Source organism: Notamacropus eugenii, chromosome 5, assembly GCF_028372415.1.
Source record: "Notamacropus eugenii isolate mMacEug1 chromosome 5, mMacEug1.pri_v2, whole genome shotgun sequence".
Lineage (NCBI taxonomy): Eukaryota > Metazoa > Chordata > Mammalia > Diprotodontia > Macropodidae > Notamacropus > Notamacropus eugenii.
The window spans coordinates 173,290,521-173,314,482 of record NC_092876.1 but is presented as its reverse complement, the minus strand read 5'-3'; the positions used below and the strand labels follow the sequence as shown (position 1 = coordinate 173,314,482).

Below are 23,962 nucleotides of genomic sequence, written 5' to 3'. Positions count from 1 at the left end.
GATCCTTCTACAGCAGCAAAGGGCCTTTTGAGGTTGGGAAGATGACCATAGACATCGCCCTAAGTCACCTTATAAGGATTTCATCAGGTCCTCACATTTAGATGAGCAATTCAGTTCAACTGTGTAGTCTAAAAATTGTTTCTTAGCATACTCTGCCTTCTTTTTTTGCTACTACCACTGAAACAAATGGGGTTTGCAAAGGACTGAGGCTGTATTTTCCATGAAAATTATTTCTTACAGACTTTAGGGTATGTGTCACTCATATATATTATGTGTGTTCACACGAATAAGTCTAGATATGACTCACAGGGAGGCATGAATAGTTATCTTTAGAGTCTTATCCATCTGTACATCTTCAAGGCAGATTGGTTCCTGCTAGGAAGGGAGCAAAAGACTGGAGCCACAAGGCTTCCCACTCTGCTCTCCTCAAGGAAAGCATACTAGGTTAAAATTGTAACTATTTGTCTCCTTGCTAAGTATATTAGTCTAAGGGAAATAATTTTTTGGTTCAAGCTGCTCCTGAACATTATCCCTCAACAGGAAAGGAGTATCCTAACAGATATCTAAAGGCTTGATTTCTTTCCTACCAAATGCCAGTCACACAAAGATCCAGTGAACAGCAAATAAATTCATTTATCCAAGGTGATAGAAAACAGAAATCAAATAAGTTACACAGATGATAATATACCATACCATAGACAGAGTGAATGAACTCTCCCACTAGGAGTGAAATACCAACATAAAGAAAATTCCAGCTTTCGTCAAATGGGAAATTCCCCCAAATCTCTAGCATGTAAACTGGGGATAGGGACATAACTGAGGCTCTAATCTAGCTCCTCTATATGCTGGCTTTCTTCCCAGAGATAGTCTCAGTCTCTCTCTGTCCCTCTCTCTTCACAGGGACCTCTACCTGAAAAGAATTTGGAATTGAGTGTTTCCTCTTTTAAAGTTAGAAGCCAGAAGACGAAGTCTTAACATCCCTTAATGGGGAGATAATGGGGATAAGAGATCAAGAGAGTGTCTTCAACTTAAAATTACTACACCTAGGCTAGCAATATTGGGAGGGGGGGTGTTGTATGGGTAGGGGTGGTGTGTGTAGATATAATTCTAGCTCAGTATTCTCTTTCTCTGAGGACAGAAGAGTGACCAGCCTTGTGGCTTCAATTTTCTGCTCCCTCTCTAGCAAGAATCAGAGTTGTCCTTGGAGAGGAGTAGGCCAAGGAGATTCTAGAGATGCCTATTCACATCTCTTTGAAAACCACATGATCCATGCAGACAAATATAACCTATATGGTTAATGCCCTCCCCTTCTCCCTCCAGGCCATGAACATCTTTAGGTTACATAAAAATCAGATTATCTCATATTAATTGGAATAATTATTAATTCTATATTCATCACAATCTATATCTATATCTTTATATACATATACATATGTACATATAGTTGGCTCTCTTGCCCAACATGGGGCAGCTAGGTGGTGCGGTGGATAGAGCACTGACCCTGGAGTCAGGAAGACCCAAGTTCAATTCTGGCCTCAGGCACTTACTAGCTGTATGACCCTGGGCAAATCAGTTAATCCCGATTCACTTCCCCTGGCCCTCAAAAAAGAGAACAATTCACTCTGTCTTTCCTACTAGCCATGGCACTTCTAGGATTTAGTAACTAAATAAAAATAGTCTTCTTTCCCTGACCAGCTGGTACCCTGGGAAATTCTGAACTTTGGACAAGTTACCCAAAAGGGTTCATCAAAAAACCTAGTCCACTATTTCAACTACCTTTACTCTTATCTTTCCTAAAAGTCTATTTGTTAAAAATCGATGACAGAAAAAGCAACTTGGAATTATGCCCCAAAGTTACTAAAGTGTGCATAACCTCTGACCCAGGGATACCACTGCAAGTCCTATGCCACAAAAAAGATCAAAGAAAGGAAAAGATCCACAAGAACCAAAAATATTTATGGTAGCTCTTTTTGAGGTGACAAAGAACGGGAGACTAATCAACTGGTACCAATCAACTGGCAATAGATGAACAAATGATGGTATATGAATATAGTTGTAGAAGAAATGATGAAAGGGATCATTTCAGAGAAACTTGGGAAGGCTTACATAGCCTGATGCAGAGTGAAGTAAGCAGAAGCAGTGAAAAATGTGTGCTCTAACCACATTATATAAACAGACATTTTGAAAGACTAAAGAATTCTGATCAACCATTCTAGCAAATTAGTGTACGAAGCATGCTGCCCACTTCCTAACAGTGGTTATGGACTCAAGATGCAGAAAGGAGACGTATTTTTGGAAATGGCCAAAGTAGGAACCTATTCTGCTTGATTACGCATATTTGTTACAAGAGCTTTCTCTTTCTTTTCAGGGAGGAAGGTGGGGTAGCATCAAGAAAAAATAAATGTTTGATAAGTGAAAAACGTAATTAAACAAATGAATGTCAAAAGTTCAAAGTCTATACAATAAGACTGAGATTGCTTTATGAAGAAATCAACACTTGTCTAATATGACTAAGTATTATTTCCTCTCAGTCAGTCAATAAGTATTTGTTAAGCACCTACTATGCTCTGGGTGCTATGCTAAATGCTGGAGATACAAAGAAAGGCAAAAACAGTCCCTACTTTCAGTTTAATTAACATTAGTATTCTCCTAAAGTCCTCCTACAATGTCTCACTATGGTGTGAATGAAACTCTGGGCTTGCAAAGTCTCGACCGGTAGAAAACCTCTTCAGTCCTGCTAAGCTGGAAAGGTAACGAATAAAGGCCTGGTAACAGACTATGTACATATCTGAGAACCATCTGAACTACACAGGGAGCTTGTCATCAAGTTTGGTCACCAGGTGTTGCATTATTTTGCCAATAGCAAGTGACAAAAATCTGCTAGACTCGGTAGAGTACAGAATGAAGGAAGTGCCTACACAAATAAAATCATAAATCTATCGGAAAACTGAAGAATGACGATGCAAGCACAGGTGGGCCAGTGCCTGGGTACTTCTGAGTTGGCTGAATATTGTGTTCCTTAATCTTAAAACTCTTGAGACTTAAGCACCATGAAAGCCAGTAATGTCTTTCTTTCAAGGATGTGTGTTGGCAAAAAAAAACCACATGATTTCTGATTCCAGTTCCTTAGTATAATATCACTTTTTGTGGTAAAATGATCTGAATCTTCACAATCATTTGTGAAGCAAGTCTCTTGATTTGCTGTAACTCTGGGTGACTCAATATACACCATATATCCTTTCCACCCAAACTGACTGATAAAACACCTGGGTCTTGATAATTATATCATCTATAGGTGTATATACTATATATATTTGTTTCTTTCAGCAGCATCTTATTTCGGGGTTGTGGTCTATGTTTGGGAATGGGGATGGGGCAGAAGGAGGGAGGACTTATTTGAACCAGCATGGTCAATAGAGCTGTAGCTCACTTTATGGAGAATGTATTACTTACTGAAGTGATCCTGAATTTTGAAAAGTAAGGGCAACTTATTTACTTCAATCATATTGAAGGCGATGCCCTTTTTCCCAAAGCGGCCTGTTCGTCCTATTCGATGGAGGTAGGTCTCATAGTCTGGTTCACCGGCTTGGTTTATAGGAAGGTCAAAGTTCACAACGATTGTGACTTGCTTCACATCAATGCCTAGAGAGACAGAGAGAGGGAGAGGGAGAGACAAAGAAAGAGAAAGAAACACTGATAAGTGATTCTGACCGACAAGTCCCACAATTTCTCCCAGGAGGAAAATGATGAATGATGAATGACCAGGTATTTTAAGGAGTTATCATTCAATGGGATAGACAAGCTTGCTTTCAAACAAATGAAATGCCTATTTTGGATAGCATCCTTAACAAAGCTGGATTAGAAATCGGTAATTTCTAAATCTGTCTTTAAGGTAAATATGTAGGGAGGGGAGGTCCTAACCACATTTGCAAAGCAAAATCTGTTAAAAATATTCCCTTTCAGAGTGCTGAAGTGAAAAGCATGAAGCTATCAACTTAAATTCTTTCTCAAAGTATGAATCCACCTGTGCTCTTCTAAGTCCACAGGGGTTTCAGAGGGATGAATGACTGGAGGTAACAGAGATGAAGAATTTAAACTTTGATGGGGACAAACCTGGAAAGAATGAATGAACTGCTTGTGAGAACCTTAAACTTTTCCAAAGCAGTCAAAACCTCTGTCTCTTACAAAAAAATCAAAACCCCCACCTCGAGCACAGACGTTGGTGGTTATCAGGACCTTCTCTTTCCCATCACGAAATCTCTGGATGATTGAAGCCCGCTGCTCAACTGTCAGCTCTCCACTTAATAAAGATACTTGGTGGCCATCCTGCATCATCTCCACAGTAAGCCACTTTGCAATTCGACGAGTCTGTTTGAAAAATAAACCCAAAAAATACACCCAGAAGGTTAAGGCACAATTGTTGTATGGAATGGGGGACAAGAGAGAGGAAGAAAGATTCATCTTTTCATTTCACATTGACCATTGTAAACCCTTTACAGTATGTTGTGCTGATTTACTTCTTTCTCCTGTAGCACTTCTGAAGGACCAAAAGACAAGCCCAGAATGATAACACTTCACATTTGTCCTGAGTTTCACAGATGTAGAAATGCTTTGAAAATGTAGTCCCATTTGATAGCACTGATTATGGATTTGATATTCAAGATACATAGGGAACTTTTATATATGTGTATGTGTACATACACATATGGAACACATATGTTATACATACACACACACATATGAGACTAAGAGCCAACGGATAAGCGGTCAAAGGATATAAATGATCAATTCTTTAAAAAAGCACTGCAAACTATTAATAATCACGATGGTGCCAAATCACTAGTAAGAGAAATCTGTGTACACACGTACACACACACCCACACACCCTCCTCTGCGGTTTTACCTCACACCCAGAAATTTGGCAAAGGGTACATAATGATAGAAAGAATCACTGTTGGAGAGGTGGTAAAAAGCACAGGCACACTCATGTCCCTTTGGTGGAGCTGTGAATTGGTCCAGCTGTTTTGGAAAGTAATTTGGAATTCTGCTAAGAATCTGACAAAAATAGCCATATCTTTCAATTCAGAGATTCTAGTGCTAGCCATATACCAGTAAGAAGGAGGTCAATGACAGAAAGAAAACTCCCATATACATCAAAATATTGGCAGCAGCACTTTTTGTAGTTGCAAAGAACTGGAAACAAAGAAAATAGATGCCCGTTGATTGGGGGATGGTTAAACATAAAGATGATGGAGTATTAATGTGCTATAAGAAATGGCAGATATGAAGAATTTTGGGAGGCATAGGAAAATCTATATGAGCTGATTGGATGCATAGCAATATAAGTAGAACCTAGAAAACAACATAGTGATAAATGTAAATGGAAAGAAAAAATAAAAAACTGAACAACGTATAATTACGACCAACCTTGACCCAGAAAAATTGAGAAAATGTACTGCTTATCTCTCTCCTTTGCAGAGGTGGGAGACTGTGGGTACAGAATGCTGCAAACACTATCAAACCTGGTTGCTATTGGTTAGTTTTGCTGAGCTGCCTTCTCGCTGTCCCTCCCCTTTCCTTTTTTTTACACTGTGTCACAATGGAGAGGGCAATGCATGTAGAGAGGATATCTTTGGATATGGAGATATAAAACAGAAGAGATCATTACATTTTTTTTTAAAAAGTTCTTTCATTTGTGTCTCACGACAACTTTGTGAGGTTTGCAGGGAAGGCATAATTCATTATCTTTGTTTTGACACTTGGACAAATGGCTGCAGATACAGGTTAAATCACTTGCCTGAAGTCCTACAATATTAAAGCTGATAAAACTTCTCACTCCAATACTCCAGTCCTATTTTGTAGGCTTCCGTGGATAGAGCATTAACTTTTCTTTCATTTTATAAAAAATAAGTGGTATTACATCATTGTTTTTAATGGCTGGCAGTGAAATGGTTAGACTACAGCCTTCTGCAGTTTAGTTCCAGGGCCTGGTTTCAATATTTGAGGTCACCAACACTGGTAAGGGATCTCCCACCTGTTACAAAGATTGCTTTTGTCTTTGCCGACAGCTGCCCATGACCTTGGAGCACAGGGCTTTGTGGCAGTAGGGAGTTCAGGAAGGGGCCAGAGCTGTTGGGGGTGGGGGAGAGGGAGAACAAAGCTTTTTGTTTTTTCTAGGGGGACAATTTGTACCATGGAGAGAACAGAGGAAAGCCCCAGGAAGAGGCAGGCAGGTCAAACCTCAAGAGCCATTCCTTACAGTTATCAATACCCATCTCCCTTCCCACCAGTCAGAAACTAGGAAGCCATGCTCTTGCTCTGCATGTCTGGGTTCTCTTAGTGACTCTAGCCCAGGTTGCCTTAAAACTGTCCCCCAAGCCTGGATTTAAATATGTGTGGATGTGTGTGGATGTGTGTGTGTGTGTGTGTGTGTGTGTGTGTGTGTGTGTACGTATATGTATGTATATATATGATATTTTATTTTCTCCCCAATTACATGTTAAAACAATTTTAAATCTTTTTTTTGAAGTTTTAAGCTCTAAATTCTCTCTTTCCCTCCCTTACTCCCCTCCCCCCTCCCCCCTCCCTGAGATAGTAAACATTAAGATATGGGTTATACATGTACAATCATGTAAAACATTTCCACATTGATCATTTTGTACAAGACTCAAATTTAAAAAAAAAGTAAAAAATAGCATGTTTCAGTCTATAGTCAAACAATATCACTTCTTTTTCAGGAGGCAGATAGCATGTGTCATCATGAGTCCTTTGGTATTGTCTCGGATCACTGTATTGCTGATAACAGCCAGGTCACTCACAATTCTCCATTTAACAATACAGCTATTACTATGTACAGTGTTTTCCTGGTTCTTCTCACTTTATTTTGCATCAGTTCGTGTGAGTCTTTCCAGGTTTTTTCCGAAGTCATGCTGCTTGTCATTTCTTATAGCACAATAATATTCCATCACAATCACATACCATAGCTCATTTAATCATTCTCCAATTGATGGGAATACCTTTGATTTCTAATTCTTAGCCATCACAAAAAGAGTTCAAGTTTGGAATTTCTGAAAAAGCCTGTCAGTTTTAATACTATCAAAAGATCATGGAATAGTTGAGGAGTCCGAGTGGGGGATTTCTAGCATCCATATCAGATGGGAAAGAGTCCCAAAGTGAATTAGAAACAGATTGGAAGCATCTAATAGTGCAACCAAAATGGTCATTTCCTCTTCCCCTCTTTCCCAACCCCAAAATGGCTCTGAGAATTCAATCTATGACTAAGGAGCTATATACCTGGCTTGGGCATAACTGATATGGAAGCCTTTTGGACATCACTGTCACTGCTGGCTGCATGACCCCCTTCACATCTGGAAAAAGTCCTGAACTACTTACTCATCCTTTTGGTGTCTAGAAGTTGTTCCCCATGCACACCTTCTCATCTTTCTCTGCAGTGAAGAGGAAGTTCTAGAATTTTTCCCAACTGTTTCACTGAGATTGTGATGGGCTCCTTAAGCATGATCCAAGCCACACTCAGGAGTGGTATGGTCAGGGACCCAGGGAAGATCTAGTAGTACAGGCTCATGGGTCAGAAGCTGTTGAACTGGGCTTTGGTTCCTCTGACTTTGACCATGTACAGTGCATCTCTCACTACGTGCATGTTGGCATGTTTGTCTCTGGTCTCCACAGGGATGCCAGGCCATTCAGGGTTGCAGGTGCTTCTAAGACAGTCTTGTACTTTATTTCATTCCAGAGGACTAAATGAAACTCACTGAAGGACTTTTCATTTCCTGTGTTCCAAACCTAAGTTAAGTTTTCCCTCTATTGTCAATGGAATTGCTTTAGCGGGTAAGGTCTACATTGAGGACCACCATTTATCATTGTCACCTACATCACTGAGCTCCAATGTGACAGCATGTCCATTGTTGGCCATGCTTGGCAACATGCAGGCCTGATGGACCAGGACCAGGGACTTAAAGGTGGGGTCATACATAGATAGCCCGATCGAAGACAAAGTTGATGGGAGACTGGTGGTCCCTTTGGGCAATTTGATATAACTTGTGACCCAGATGTGAAGGTCAGTCATACCACTATAGCCACCATCATTGCTGTGCAACTGTCTCTGGTTCCTGGAACTTGATTTATGGGGAGCCACTCAGCCCTAGCTTAACCTCTTCAGAGGCTTGGCTGTAGGCTATACCTTAATAGTTTCATTAGTTGTGGCTTCCGCAAAGATCATCACTTAGAGGCCAAACTTAGACTCAACTAGAGTAAGAATTCGGTGTTTTTTGCCTTAGTATCTCTAGTGCCTAACACTATGCCCTACATACAGCAGGCATGTACTAAACTGTGAAGCAGAATGAGATTCCAAACTTAGCTAGATTCTCAGTCTATTACCAGGCCTGTGTTCAAGGTCCTTCCAGCTTGGTAGGATCGGCTACAGCTGGCACTCTGTTAGTAAAGTTTTCAAGAACCTGGGTTCACCTCTATAAAGTGCTGGAGTAGGACTTTAGTGATGAAATAATTATTGCTTACATTTATTTATAAAAATTTTTGAAACTTATATACTAAGTTGTTAGAGCTAGAGAAGATTTAAGAGGTGCTCTAGCTCTTCCATTTTATAGAGGAGGCTAAATGAGCCCTGGAAAGGCCAAGTGCCTCATCTTCTCCCTGAAGCCCAGTGTTGCCTGTCACATCTCAGGGACTCCTCATTTACAAAACATTTCAACAATCCTGAGAAATAGAGGGTGAGGGCCAGGATGGAGAAACTGAGGCTTATAGAGGTGAAGCATGCCTTGCCCAGAGGCAGAGGGGATAAGCATTTATTAATCACCATTAGGTGCCAGTTGCTGTCCTCTCCTCTGGGCCTCACTTAAACCTCTTGAGGGCTAAGGCCCTGGACATCCTCCTGGCTTACCCTCTGTCTTGGGAGGTTGGGGAAATGAACCAGCTGGAAGGGCTGCTTTTGCTTCATGACTTGAATTCTCCTATAGAAATTCTTTTAGGATTGGTATCACAGAGCACAGCGGTACAGAAGGAAATTGTTCTACTTCTGGAGGTCTTCAAACCATTTCTCCCTTAAGGTTCCTTCAGGGCTCCCAGCCAGAAAATGTCTGTAATTCATATGTGCTGAAGTCCTGGGTTTTGTTAGTTATGAGGTCTCATTCTATGCTTCTTTGCTAGACAGACTGAGATCTATCAACCAGCACTTTATCCAGGCCTGTATTACACTCAGAATTTGTCTGAATTTTTAAAACAGAATCTCCTGGAACTATTATGGGAGATAAGGGTAGCTTGTGAAATTCCCTTCTCTGAAAATCTAAGATATTTATCCATGTGGGAACTGGCGCAACAAAGCCTCCTGCCCTCTAAAGTTCTGTTTCTGTATAAGGTACCACATAGCTACACCTGACATCGTGGCCTTGGGTGACGAGGCTAGTAAAGAGCTAAATAGTAAAATAAATAATTATTATTATTATCTTAAAAAATAATAAAAACCGTAAATAGCTAAGCCACATCTAGAACATTCTTCCAGCACCAAGAACAGACAGTCTTTTAAACTTTCCTACAACACCTTGTACCTCGCTGATGTACTTTTCATGTATTATCAACATTTGTGCTTCCTGTGCTCTTAATAGACTAGAGGTTGCTTAAAGGTAGGTGTCATAATTTAGTTAAACTTGATATGTCCTCTGACATCTAGCAGTACAATGCTCTTTACACAGTAATAATGATAGCAACACTAAGGTTTGCAAAGCACTGTACATACACTGTCATTTGGTCACTAGGCATTTGATGTTTTCTAGGTTGAACTGTTAATTTTAAGATGGAAGGGATATTTTTGGAAGAGAAAACATTTAAAATACACCTATAATTTATAAAAGAGGCAAAGAATGTCTTCTTTGGTCAAGTCAAAAAAACCAAATGAAAACAAAAGAAAACAAAATAAAAAAACAAAACAAAATCAATCTGGGAAGGGAAGACCCTCAACCTGAGAGGGAAACCTCAGGGTTTCTGGCCAAAATAGAAACAATTGCTATTCAACCTGAGCCATAAGGGCTCAAAAATCAACCAGTTGGGGCTTGAGCTGGGACCTATCTATAGTTGGTCAATCAATGAGAGTCAGATTTGAGTTTAAGGCATGGTCCTTAAAAGAAATCTAACCTACAAACCCCAAGACATCTTGCAAGATTTCAGTGATCAAAATTTATATTTCTTTGGGTAGAGCAACCACAGGTCAGGGTATGATTCCTTATGTGGACAGAGGGAGAAGAGGGGAGGAAGGAAAGCAAGCAGGAAGGAAGAAAAAAAGGAAGGAAGCAAGGAAGGAGCTGCATTGCCCAACTGGAACTGGCCAGTTTGGTCCCCAGTGGGTCAGCTACTACTACTCACAAATTGTTGTCCTTTGTTCTTGAAGAGGACCATGACATCCGGAAAGTGATGCCATGGTTTGTGAATGAATTGGATTTAAGTGAGGGAGTGCCATGCAAAGTCACTAGCCTCACTCTCTCCTCCAGAGCCATCTAGATCCAGTGGCAAGATACAGATCAGACTCTGTGATAGAAGTATGACGCCCTTTAGCAGCAAGTCTGAGGGTGGGGAGAAGTCCCAAATAGAGGCGGCAACTAGTGGAAGGTAGATGCCTTGATGCCAAGTACTGTCCTTTTTGTCTTATTCCCAAAACCTGGCATGGATCTTTAAGGAAAGTACCAGTTCAATAAATACTTGTTGAATACTTATATAGCCCAAAGGAATATAAATTTTGATTACTGAAAGTTTGGAAGATATCTTAATTATATCTTGATATGGCTTAGATTTCTTTCTTAAGGAACACTCTTAAGCCCAAATCACTCTGGCTCTCTTTGACTGGCCAACAATAGGTCCCAGCCCAAGCCCCACTGGGTCACTGCTTGGGTACTGATGGCTCAGAGTGTATGTAAATGGCAATTGTTTCTGTTTTGACCAGAAACCCTGAGGGTCTTCCCCTCCCAGATTGATTATTTTTTTTTTTGACTAGGTAAAAGGGGTCATTCTCTGCAGGCTTTGCCAGAGCTTGCTCAGTGTTTGATCAGTTCCAAAAAAAGTGTGGGAGAGAAGAGGTATTAGACTAACTACCAAACTGAAGGTCTACAGACCCCTTGTGATGACCTCATTGTTGTATGCTCGTGAAACACGGACAGTCTACCAGTGCCATTCCAGGAAACTGAATTGCTTCTATGTGAATTGTCTTAGGAAGATTCTGAAGATCACCAAGCAAGATAGGTACCAGACACTGAGGTTCTTTCCCAAACTAAATTGCCAAGCATCCAAACTCTACTGCAGAAGGTGCAATTCCAACGAACTGACCATGTTGTTCAAATGACAAATGTATGCTTGTCAAAAAGACTATTTTATGGAGACTTCACACAGGGCAAACACTCACAAGGTGGTGAGAAGGAATACAAGGACATTCTCAAGATCTCTCTTAAGAACTGTGGGATCCATTGTGTGACATGGAAGACACTGGCACAGGACTGATCAGCACGGTGTACCTTCATCAGAGAAGGTGTGTGCTCTATGAGCAAAGCAGAATGGAAGAAACTCAAAAGAAATGAGAGATGTGTAAATTTGAAGAATCCACCCCAAATGTTCACATGGACTATGTGTGCCCAACATGTAGCAAAGCTTTTCAAGCTTGTTTTGGTCTGATCAGCCATAGTCAGACACACTGTAACTTGTCTCTAGCATAGTGATGTCATTTTGGTCCTCTTCAAGAAAGATGAACAACAACCAACCACCTAGCCTTAATCACCAAATGGGTGTAGCCTCAGTCGAACTGAGACCTGGCAAAGACCTTAGCTTTAAAAGTCTAACGTCTCCCACTAGATGTAGTCTGGAGCCACCTCTAGCAGTTCTGATCTATATCTTGCCACTGAGCCCAGATTGCTCTAGGGAAGAAAGTAAGGCCAGTGACTTCGCACAGCCTTCCCTTCCTTAAATCTAATTTTCTTGAAAGTCATGGCATCACCTTCCTGATGTCATGGTCCTCTTTGAGAATAAAGGATTACAACAACAATGAATCCCTACAGAGGAGACCCTGGTGGGAAGCCTCAGTGGGGTGCTGCAGTAGGAATAAGTGTGTGAGAGAACCAGACAAACTCTGCTTGCTTCCAAGGCTGGCGATTAATTGTAGTTTCCATCCTGTCTATTACAATGTCAGGAAGGAATATCCAAGTCCCTTGGTATATTGTTTATGATCTATTTACTGTTCCTAGAGTATTTCCTTAAATTGGTAGCTAGTAACCCTGCTGAAGAAAGAAAATGATTAGTCTGGCATGACTGCAATTCAACAAGCATTTAGTACCTGCTCCCTCTAAGTGCCTGGGCTCAGCACCGAGGCAAATGCAAACCAAAAAAAGTTTATGCAGGGTACAATCTGAGCAGCACATTTTAGGAAGGACATTGAGAAGGGAGAAAAGTTACTAAGGAAGATGACTGAGAACATGAAGGGGCTACTAGATCACACCACTCTAGGATCAGCTGACATAACTGGGGAGATTTAAGTCTTCTAGAGAAGAGTTGAAGCTGAAGGTCTCTTCAAATACAGGCAGGGCTGTCACATAGAAGAGGCACTTGAACTAGCAGCAATGAGTGGAAGTTGCAGAGGCAGTTTCTAGGGATGATGTTAAGAAAAATCTCCTAACCATCAGAGCACTTCAAAAACTGAATGGGGAATACTGGGTTTTACCTCACTTCATGCAAAAGGTTGACTGACCATTTGTTGAGGAGGTTGCAGGACTGGTTGTTTAGGTACCTTGTAGACTACATGGCATGTGAGGTGCCTTCCAATTCTGACATTCTGTAATGCTTCATGGTGAGATGAAGCAACACACAGGGACAAACTCACTTGTTCATTTTGGGTAAAAAGGCCCATTCAGGGAGCTGAAAGTCCCAGACACCTGTATTATACCATACTGTCTCTCCTGCCACCAAAACCCTTTTCAGGGATTCATCTTTGACTTTTCTATCCAACCCTCCCATGCTGGTTGGTTCCATTTCAGCTCACTATTCAAAAGCTGCCTGGGTATTCTGGGCCATTCTTCTTTCCTACACATCCAGACCAATCAGAAACTTAAGACGTTGCACTATCCAAGTTGCTGTGTGAGCTGGAGATAAAAAAAATCTAGTGTCACTTATAATCTCACCAGGCATTGTAGGGAGCAAAAAGAGGCCTGTGCAGATGTGGCCACGATTAAGTCAACCTATTTTTTTCTGTGAAAGAGAAGGAAGCACTAAACTAGTTGGAAAGGATATAGTCCAACCAATAGAATAGCAGAATGGGAAAGGAGAAGGAAAACTGAACTGAGCAGGAATTCTGAGATGAAAAGTGCCCAGTTCTGATCTTCCTTCAGTTCTACCAAGATTGTACATTTAGTAAATATGTTTGAACCAGGTGTGTCCCTGGGCACTGAGTGCCTCTGTTGTACAAAGCACAACACTGGGGAACTGATTCAACCCAGTCAGTGATACCTGGCAAAAGATGATGGCCTGCCCAATGGTGATGCCTCCGTAGATGTTGCACAGAGCTTGGTATTTGTCCTTCCTACCGTCACACAGAACATAATATTGCCGGATATTGTTCAGAGTCAGCTCCTCTTTGCGTAGCTTGATCACATTTGGATCAGGAATGATTCGCTCAGCAAACTGCCACACGGAATCCTCAAAAGTTGCTGAGAAGAGCAGCATTTGGCATTCTGGCTGTAAAGCTCTGTAAGAGAAGAGGCCAGTTCCCAGTTACCTGTGTGTTGCCTCTTAGAAGCACCCTAAAGAAGGCTCATTTCCACCCTCACCCTCTGTTCAACAAATGCTCTCTCTATCTTTTGCCTTGGGAGAGGCAGGTACCTTGATACAAATAGCTAAGGATGAAACAGACAAAAATGTCCCACAAAGTACACCAAGGCCACCAACCAAGAAATACACCTAGAGAACAGAGAGGACTGATCTGCATTGTGGGGCAGGGTCAGATTTTCTTATCGTAATAACCCATTAAACTCGTTAACAATTTTTGATTAAGAAAATGCCAAGCCAAGGATTCTGGAAAGATGGCAGGGAATAAAGCAGGAAATTACCTGGCTCTTCCAAATTTTCACATAAACAATTTAAAATAATACCTCAAAGTGAACTTTAGCCAAAATAATTAAAAGTCAGAGTAAAGCAGTTGTCTAGCTTTAGACAACTCCAGGGGACATTAGAAAAGACCTAACCATCTTCTTCTCCCCACCCAACACCATTTCAGGCACTTTTGATTTGATTCATGGACAGCATGGGGGTCAGATGGCCAATCAGGATAAGACTGCAGGGCTTTCCACTGGCACTGGACTCAGGGCCTAGATGCGGTGACTAACCCTGTCCCAGGCTGTGATTGGGGGTAAAGAGGAATAAGCACATGCTGGTGAGTGCTGGCTGTGGTCACTTGTAGGAGAGTAGAATCTCTAGTTTTAGTTCCAGGGCAGAGGAGTGAACTGAAGCTTACAGTCTCTGGAGAGAAGGCAAGGAGTAAGCATGTTTTTGGTGACAGTGTTGCTGGGGACCCTGGTTGTGCTTCAGGGATGGAGAGAAGTACCTGATGTCAGGTACCCCAGTAGAACTCAGAAACCAATGGCATGAAAACTTGAGACTTTATTCCCCACATCTTAGGACTAGAACTGGCCTCTAACATAAAGTTATCAGTCAACAAATAAGTCAATAAAAATGAGTAAGCAAAAGAGAAAGAATCTGACCACAGACAGCTACTACAGTGATAGAGAAGATGTGGGTTCAAACTCAGAAGACAACGAAGTCAAAATTGCTACTTCAACTTCAAAGAAAAATGTAAAATGATTATAAGCCTAAAAAGAGTTGTTAGAAGAACTTAAAAAGGACTTTAAAAACCAAATAGGAGAGGTTGAAGAAAAATTAGGAAAAACATAAGAGTAATGTAAGAAAATCATGAAAAGAAAGTCAACCAACTGGAAAAAAAGATCCAAAAACTTATGAAAGAAAATAACCCCTTAAAACTTAGAATTTGACAAGGGAAAGTTAATGACTTTGTAAGATACCAGGAAATAATAAAACAGAATCAAAAGAATGAAAAAAGAAAAGAGAACATGAAACATCTCATTAGAAAAACAACTGACCCAGAAAACAGATCAAGGAGAGACAATATAAGAATTGCTGGACTATCTGAAAGTTATGATCAAAAAAGTCTAGATTTTATACTTCTAATATTAAGGAAAATTGCCCTGAAGTTTTAGAACTAGAGAGTAAAACAGAAATTGAAAAAAATTCACTGATCACCATTTGAAAGAGATTCCAAGATGAAAAATTACAGGAACATTATAGCTAAATTTTGAAGGAGAAATTACTACAAGCAACTAGAAAGGAACAATTTAAATACTATAGGGCGATAGGACAACACAAGATTTAGCAGCTTCTACATTAAATAACTAAAGGGCACAGAACATGCCATTCTGAAGAGCAAAGGAACTGAATTTGAAATGAAGAATAATTTATCCAACAAAACTGAGTGTTAAGCCTGTATAAAAAATGGCTATTTAATAAATTAAAGCATTTTCAAATATTTGTGAGGAAAAGATCTGACAGAACTGAATGGACCTACAAGACTTGAAAAATCAATTATAAGGGATCTAATAAGGTCAGACTGTTTACTTCTTACATGGGAAAACAATATTTGTAACTCTTAAGAATATTATCATTACTAGGGTAGTTTGAAAAAGCATACACAGATAGCTTGGAGTTGAGTTGAGTATGATGGGATGATGCTAAAAAATAAAATGGGGTAGGTAGAGATAAAATGAAGCAATTATCTCATATAAACAAGGAATGAATGGAAGAACAGGTACAGTAGAAGGCTGGAGGGGGTAGTACTAGAATTTCATTCTCATCAGAACTGGATTAAAGAAGTGATACATACATCCAGAAGGGTATAAAAGTCTTCTTAACTTACACAGAAATAGGAGGGTGAGGAGATATGATAAAGGAGGAATTCTCAGAAGGTCTTGCAGATCAAGAAACAGGAGGGTAAGGGGAGAGGATAAGGGAAGGATGCTTAGAGGGAGCGTGGATTAGGGAGGCAGTGGTCAGAAATAAATTAGACATCTGAGGAGGGATAGTGTAAAAAGACAAGGAGAGAAGGACAAAAGTGCGGAAAAATGGGATAGAGGGAAATACATAAATAGCAATATAAACTTTGAATGTGTCAGAAATGGATAGCAGAATTGATTAATAACCAGAATTCAACATATGTTGTTTACAAGAAACACATTTTAAAATGAGAGATATACAGAAAATAAAAATAAAGGACTGGAATAGAATTTATTATGCTTTAGCTGATGCCAAAAAAGTAGGAGCATGATCTCCGACAAAGTCAAAGTTAAAATAGATTTAATTAAAAGAGATAAGCACAGAAACCACATTATGACAAAAGGTACCATAAAAAATGAAGTAATATCAATACTAAACCTATATGTACCAAATGCTACAGAATCCAAATTTTTAAAAGAAAAACTAAATGGAAATAGACAGCAAAACTGTAATAGTGGGGGATTTCAATCTTCACTTCTCAGAACTAGATAAATCTAAGCAAAAAAAAATAAGAGAGTAGTCAAAGAAATGAATAGAATCTTAGATAAGATAAATATGATAGATATCTGGGGAGAACTAAATAGGAATAGAAAGGAATATACCTTTTTCTCTGCAGTACATGACACCTTTACAAAAACTGACCATATGTTAAGGCATAAAAACTTTATAGTTAAGTGTAGAAAAGCAGAAATATTAAATGCATCCTTTTTAGACCATAATGCAATAAAATTATAGTTAAGAGACCATGGAAACATAGATTAAAAATTAATTTGGAGACTAAATAACCTAATCTTAAAGAATAAGCTACAGAAATAATAAATCATTTTATTAAAGAGAATGAAAATAATGAGACAACATACCAGACGTATGGGATACCGCAAAAGTAGTTTTCAGAGGAAAATTTATATCTCTAAATGCTTATATTAATAAAATAGAAAAAAGCAGGCCAATGAATTGAATGCATGATTAAAGAAACTAGAGAAAGAACAAATTAATACTCCCCAATTAAGCATCAAATTGGAAACTAAAAATTAAAGGTGAGATTAATAAAACTGGATTAAGAAAACCATTGCATTAATAAATAAAACTAGGTGTTAGTTTTATGAAAAAAAATCCCAACCATCAAATAACATAGATAAACCATTGGTTAACATGATTAAAAAGAGAAGAAAACTAAACCACTAGTATAAAAATGAAAAGAATGAATATAAACACTAATAAAGATGAAATTAAAGCAATTATTAGGAGTTATTTAGCTCAATTCTATGCTTACAAATTTAAAAATTTAAGTGAAATGGAAAAATGCTTACAAAAATATGAATTCAAAACAAGAGAGCAAGGGAAAAGGGTGGGGGGAGAGAATAGGAGATCGCTGCAGGTGGGGTTAGGTTAAGTAATAGGAGAGAAAGGTAGCATGTAGAAGTAAAGTAGAACAGTCAGGAGGGATAGGAAATAAGAATTACAAACAAACATAAAATAAAGATCAAAAGTAGAATTTACTAAGGAAAAAAACAGAGGTAGCAATTATGATCTCAGAAAATGTTAAAGCTAAAATAAATTCAATTAAAATAGAAAATGATGAGTTGGTGGACTTAGAAACAAATGTAAAGACTTGGACTTATGAAGGAAGTTGTTATCTACCTTCAGAGAAAGGACAAACAAGTATAGTACAGTCTTACATAAGTGAATATGAATGTATATATCTATATGTCAGTATGATTATAGATATCTTAGCATACGCTTGTGTATGTAAGTGTATGTATGTATGTCTATATGTGTATACATATGTGTGTGTGTATATATGTACGTATGTGTATCTATCTATGTATCTCCACACTTAACTGTCGCCTTCTTGTGGGTGAGGATGGCGGTGAAGGAGGAAAAAAGAACACAGTAAAAAGTGCACAGCAGAACAAAAGAAAACTCGCAATAAAAGATGGATAGTGCTGAACAAAATGCCTAGTATTTATTATATTTTTTTGAAATGGAAATTTATTGCTGTATATTTTCAATCCTCTCTTACATTCTGCTGCGCACATAACAATGCTTTTTTTCCTATTGTGTATTTAAGTTTAAAATAATTTTTAAAAATCCAAAATATGAACCCCCTAGATTAAAAGAAGAGGAAACAGAATATCTAAATGCACCTATTTTAGAAGAAGAAATTGAATAGGCCATCAATGAACTTCCTAAGAAAAAAGCATCAGAACCAGATAAATTTATAAGTGAATTCTACCAAACATTTAAAGATCAACTAATTCCAATATTAAATAAATTATTTTATAATAGGAAAGAAGAAATCTTACCAAACTCCTTTTATGAAACAAATATGGTGCTGATTCTTAAACCAGAAGAGCAAAAACAGAGAAAACAGAGACCAATTCACTAATAAATATTGATGCAAAAATTCTACATAAAACTTGCTAGGAGACTACAACAACGTATCCCAAAGATTGCATGTTGAGATCAAGTAGGATTTATGCCAGGAATGCCGGGATGGTTTAACACAAGAAAAACCATTAACAAAATTGGTTATACAAATAACAAAAGTAACAAAAAAAGATTATATCAATAGATGCAGAAAAAGCTTCTGAAAAAATACAACATTCATAATTATTAAGAATACTTGAAAGCACAGGTATAAATAATGATAAGAAGCATCTACCTAAAACCATCAGCAAGCATTATTTGTATTGGAACAAGCTAGAAGCCTTCTTAGTAAGATCAGGAGTGAAACAAGGATGTCCATTATCACCGATTTTATTCAGTATTGTATTAGAAATGCTAGAAACAGCAATTAGAAAAGAAAAAGAAATAGAAGCATTTGAATGGGCAACAAGGTAATAAAACTATTTCTTTTTGCAAGACGGTATGATAAATACTTGAAAAATCTTAGAGATTCAACTAAAAAGCTAGTTGAAAAAATTAATAATTTTAGCAAAGAAGCAGGATATAAAATTAGCCCACATATAACAGCAGCATTTCTATTTATCACCAACCAAAACCTGCAAGAAGCGATAGAGATATACAAAATACTTGGGAGTATACCTGCCAAGAAAAACCCAGGAACTACATTAACACAATTATAAAATTTTTTTAAACAAATAAATTCAGCTTTAAATAATTGCAAAAATATTAACTGTTCACAAGTGGGCACAGCCAATATAATAAAAAAAATGACAATTCTACCTAAACTAATCTACTTATTCAATGCTATCCCAATTAAATTACCAAAAAAAATTTTATTGAGCTAGAAAAAATCAGGACAAAATTCATTTGGAAAGAAAAGGTCAAGAATATGAAAGGAATTAATGAAAAAAAAAGTAAAGGAAACATGTTTAGCAGTACCAGATCTTATATTATATAATATTATATCACAGTAGTTATCAAAGCTATTTGGATCTGACTAAGAAATAGAAAGGTGGATCAGTAGAACAGAGTAGACATACAGTACATGGTAGTAAATAATTATAGTTAACAATTTGACAAATGTAAAGATTTAAGTTTGTGGGATAAGAATTTACTATTTGGCTAAAATTGCTGGGAAAATTGAAAAGCAATCTGGCAGAAATTGGGTACAGATCAATATCTTAAACCATTTACTAAGATAAGGTCAAAATGGATACATGATCTAGATATAAAGGGAAATATAATGAAATTAGAAGAACATAGAACATATTAGTTATCAAACTTGTGGACAGAAGAAGAATTTATAAATAAACAAGAGATAGAGAACATTGTGAGATGTACAATGGATAATTTTGATTACATTAAAATTTTGTTCAATTGTACTCATTGTACCAATGTAGTCAAGATTAGAAGGAAAGCAAAAAATTGTGAAAAAAAATCTTTATAGATAGCTTTTTGGAAAAAAGTCTCATATCTCAAATATATAGACAACTTTGTCAAATTTATATGAATATGAATCATTCCCCAACTGATAAATGGTCAAAGGATATGAAGAAGCAGTTCTTTGATGAAGAAATCAAAGATGTATGGTCATATGAAAAAATGCTCTAAATCATTTTTGATTAGAGAAATGTATATTAAAACAACTTTGAGAGATCATCTCACACCTATCAGATTGGCTAAAGTGATAGAAGAGCAAAATGACAAATATTGGAAGGGATGTGGAAAAACTGGGACACTAATACACTGTTGGTGGAATTAAATCTGGAATTATGCCCAGAGAGTTATATAAAACTGTGTATACCTGTTGACCTAGTAATACCACTTTTAGGTCTATTTCCTAAGGTGACAAGGGAAAAAGGAAAAGAACCTGTATGTTCTAAAACATTTATAGCAGCCCTCTTTGTGGCGGCAAAGAACTGGAAATTAAGGGGATGCCCCTCAGTTAGGGAATGGCTAAATAAATTGTGGCATATGATTGAGATGGAATACTACTACTGTGCTGCAAGAAATAATGAGTAGGCTGATTTTAGAAAAACATGGAAAGACTTGCATGAAATAATGAAGAGTGAAATGAACAGAAACAAGAGAACATTGTATGCCAAGCCTAGAGGCCTGTATTGGGCTACCCGAGTCTTTCCTACCTGTCCCAGGTCTTTGGCTGGCCACGCCAGATGCACATATGAGAGAAAGGACGTTCCAGAGTCAAACAGGGGTTGAGCTTTATTACAGGGTTTCGGTTACAAGTGCAGGGGGATCTTCCTTAGGAGGAAGAGGGGAAGATTTCCTAAGGAGGCTAAGCTTAAGGGATTGGAAGTAGAAGTACAAGCGGGGAGAGAGGGGGAGGGGAGAGAGGAAAGAAAAGAAGCAGAGCCCTACTTTTCTCTTTGGCTCCACACGTGCTAAGAGAGAGCTTTCTGGCTTCCTCAATCCTACTTAATCTTCAGCCACACAGTTTGCATCTCAATACCATGCTGTTAGGTAACTAGGTGTGCTCCAATCCGGGACGACCTCGAGGGCAGGGAGACTCCACCCATCAGGTATCTCCGGGGGAGAGGCGGAAATACCTGAGCTAGCTGAGCTAGCTCAGTCTGACCTTCTCGAACCCCCGCTGTTCATGGAGGGCCTCGTAAGACTCTAAGATTTAGAAGTCCCACTTTTACCCGCCTGAGACCGTCCACACGGAATTGAGCTTCCAGTCCCAACATATCCCCTTCTTTGTTATGCGCGGAGCGCACCTGGCTCTAAAGCAAACAGTGGCTGGAGGCTGAGTGGATTAAGGAAGGCCTTTAGCCTATGAGTACCCTACAACAAGACTTCATTCACACAGAAATCTGCAGCTAGCACAACTGACAAAGGGAGGCATCAAATAAAACAAAGATGAAACTAAATGGCTGAGTTACAACAGGGGAAGTGCAATCAACTAATCCCAAAGCATATTTTAAGAGCAGCTGGTGTAGGCGCCTTACACGTCACTCCCTCAGTCATGCAAATGGATCTCAACGGCCAAGCCTGAATGGCTAAGCCTGTGGTATTCAGGTGAAAAGTTGGTCACCCCTTCCCCCCCCCCAATGTCCTGGGTTTGTGATATCAAAGTCCTCCTTCAGCCGCTGAAAAAGATGCCTAGATGGAATGGGCAGCAATGTTGGGATGAGTGCTGCTTCCTCTCTGGGCAGCAGGGTTAAAGCTGTTAGCAGCAGGCTCAGGTGGTGTATGATCCTTCTCCGGGATCTCCGGGCTCTCCGACATCGGTTCCCACTTACGGATCCTTCTAATGGGAATCCACGCATTCCTTTTCCTATGGAGACACAAACATACCCTCGACCCCCTATTAGTATCTTAAAATGTCTCATAGCTGGAGTAGTATGTGAGCCTTTTGAGACAGCTGTATCAAGCTCTGATTGTATTAGGCCTCTTGATCTTAGCTCTGATTGTATTAGGCGACCTTTTCCCCTTCTTTGTTTAGCGAGGATCGCCTTTAAGGTAAAATTGATAAGAATGCATAGTGGCTGTTTATTTTGGTATAGCTGCTGCCAGGTGCTTACAAATGCTTCATTAACATCTGTAAGGAACCTGACTTTCCCAGATTTTTTTCTTTTTAACAAACACAGGAGCATTCCAGGGTGCTAATTGCTTCTTAACCAGTATCTGTAGTGCCTGGAGTTTTTCTGGAGTCAGGGGCCATTGCTCCACCCAAATCGGGGTGTCTGACTTCCAATTCAAGGGTGGGGACTCCAGTACAACAGCAATGGCCCTTACTAAAAATTTGATAACCTCATCCCGAGGCGGTTCATAATGTCCCTGCCCCAGATGTTAAAACTAAGTCCTGGAATCACCAACGGCCATACAGTCCCTTGGTGATCCTCTGCCTCCCACTTTACTGGGTGCATTGTCTCTAAGGTATTTTGGCACCCTCCTATTCCCCACACTGGTCTTTGGCTTTCTTTGAGCTTCCAGTGCTTTAAGGGAAGGGCAATAGCTATGGGAAGCTGATCCTGGCCCCTCCCTGTACTTATTTCTTTCTGCCCAGGGGTAAGGCAGGCTCTGGCTAAGCTCTTCCAGTCATTAGGAGTCAGAATGAACTGACTGCTGAGAGTTTCAAGCATGGCTATAAGAAAGGGTGAATTAGGGCCATGCTTGGTACAAGCCTCTTTAAGAGTCGCCACTCTCTTCCACTCTATGGGTATGTGGCTCCTTCGAACGCCACCGGGGACACTGGGGTCCGCTATTTCTAACACAGGAAATGTCCCTACATCTTCTCCATTCTCTATAGCCTTTCTTATTCCTTTTTCCAAACTGGACTGTGGCCCTGAACTGTCTGACCAATGGAGCAGGTTATAAGGAGGCGCGGAGGGAAGGCACGGCGTATTCTCCCCTGCCTCACCTTTTCCATCCGCTAGATGGAGCTCCGGGTCTATTTTTTCTTTACGCTCCTTAACTTTCCGCTTAACTTTCTGCTTGCCTGGGTCCTCCCCTCCCCTCTCTCCGCTTCCACTCTTATTCCAATCCCGCCCTGGCCTCTCCGGCCCTTCCTTACAAAATTCTCGGAGGTCGTTTAACTCTATAGTGACCCCCGCCTCCCTGCATTCCCTGTAAAGTATCTCAGCCCAGACCTCCTGTTCCTCTGGCTTTATTACTGGCAATAGATTCCCCATCTCCGCCCTTTTCCCAGGGGTTTGGGAAGCTTCTCTCCCCTTTCTCTCCTTCCGAATCTAGGATTCGGGACTCGCTTCTTTCACAGCCCCTTCCGGGTGTACCCCAAAAACACCCAGGATTATCTACGCTCCCAATCCCTGTTGGGGCGCCAACTGCCAGACCTAGAGGCCTGTATTGGGCTACCCGAGTCTTTCCTACCTGTCCCAGGTCTTCGGCTGGCCATGCCGGATGCACATATGAGAGAAAGGACGTTCCAGAGTCAAACAGGGGTTGAGCTTTATTACAGGGTTTCGGTTACAAGTGCAGGGGGGTCTTCCTTAGGAGGAAGAGGGGAAGATTTCCTAAGGAGGCTAAGCTTAAGGGATTGGAAGTAGAAGTACAAGCGGGGAGAGAGGGGGAGGGGAGAGAGGAAAGAAAAGAAGTGGAGCCCTACTTTTCTCTTTGGCTCCACACGTGCTAAGAGAGAGCTTTCTGGCTTCCTCAATCCTACTTAATCTTCAGCCACACAGTTTGCATCTCAATACCATGCTGTTAGGTAACTAGGTGTGCTCCAATCCGGGACGACCTCGAGGGCAGGGAGACTCCACCCATCAGGTATCTCCGGGGGAGAGGCGGAAATACCCGAGCTAGCTGAGCTAGCTCAGTCTGACCTTCTCGAACCCCCGCTGTTCATGGAGGGCCTCGTAAGACTCTAAGATTTAGAAGTCCCACTTTTACCCGCCCGAGACCGTCCACACGGAATTGAGCTTCCAGTCCCAACAATTGTATGTGATAACAA

The 23,962-nt window shown here is 39.8% G+C and overlaps 1 protein-coding gene and 1 pseudogene across 2 annotated transcripts in view; both read right to left on the bottom strand.

Annotated features, from left to right (window-relative positions):
• The window catches only part of DDX25 (DEAD-box helicase 25), a 38,389-nt gene that overhangs the window by 1,021 nt on the left and 13,406 nt on the right, over positions 1 to 23,962 (bottom strand). For both annotated transcript variants that reach the window (XM_072611510.1, XM_072611511.1), the window contains 3 exons: positions 13,507 to 13,744; positions 4,206 to 4,368; positions 3,454 to 3,642 (listed from right to left, as the gene is read on the bottom strand). In XM_072611510.1, the coding sequence (XP_072467611.1) occupies positions 3,454 to 3,642; positions 4,206 to 4,368; positions 13,507 to 13,744 (590 nt within the window). The remainder of the gene's footprint in view (positions 1 to 3,453; positions 3,643 to 4,205; positions 4,369 to 13,506; positions 13,745 to 23,962) is intronic.
• LOC140503201 (carbonic anhydrase 7 pseudogene) lies at positions 7,086 to 8,236 on the bottom strand (annotated as a pseudogene).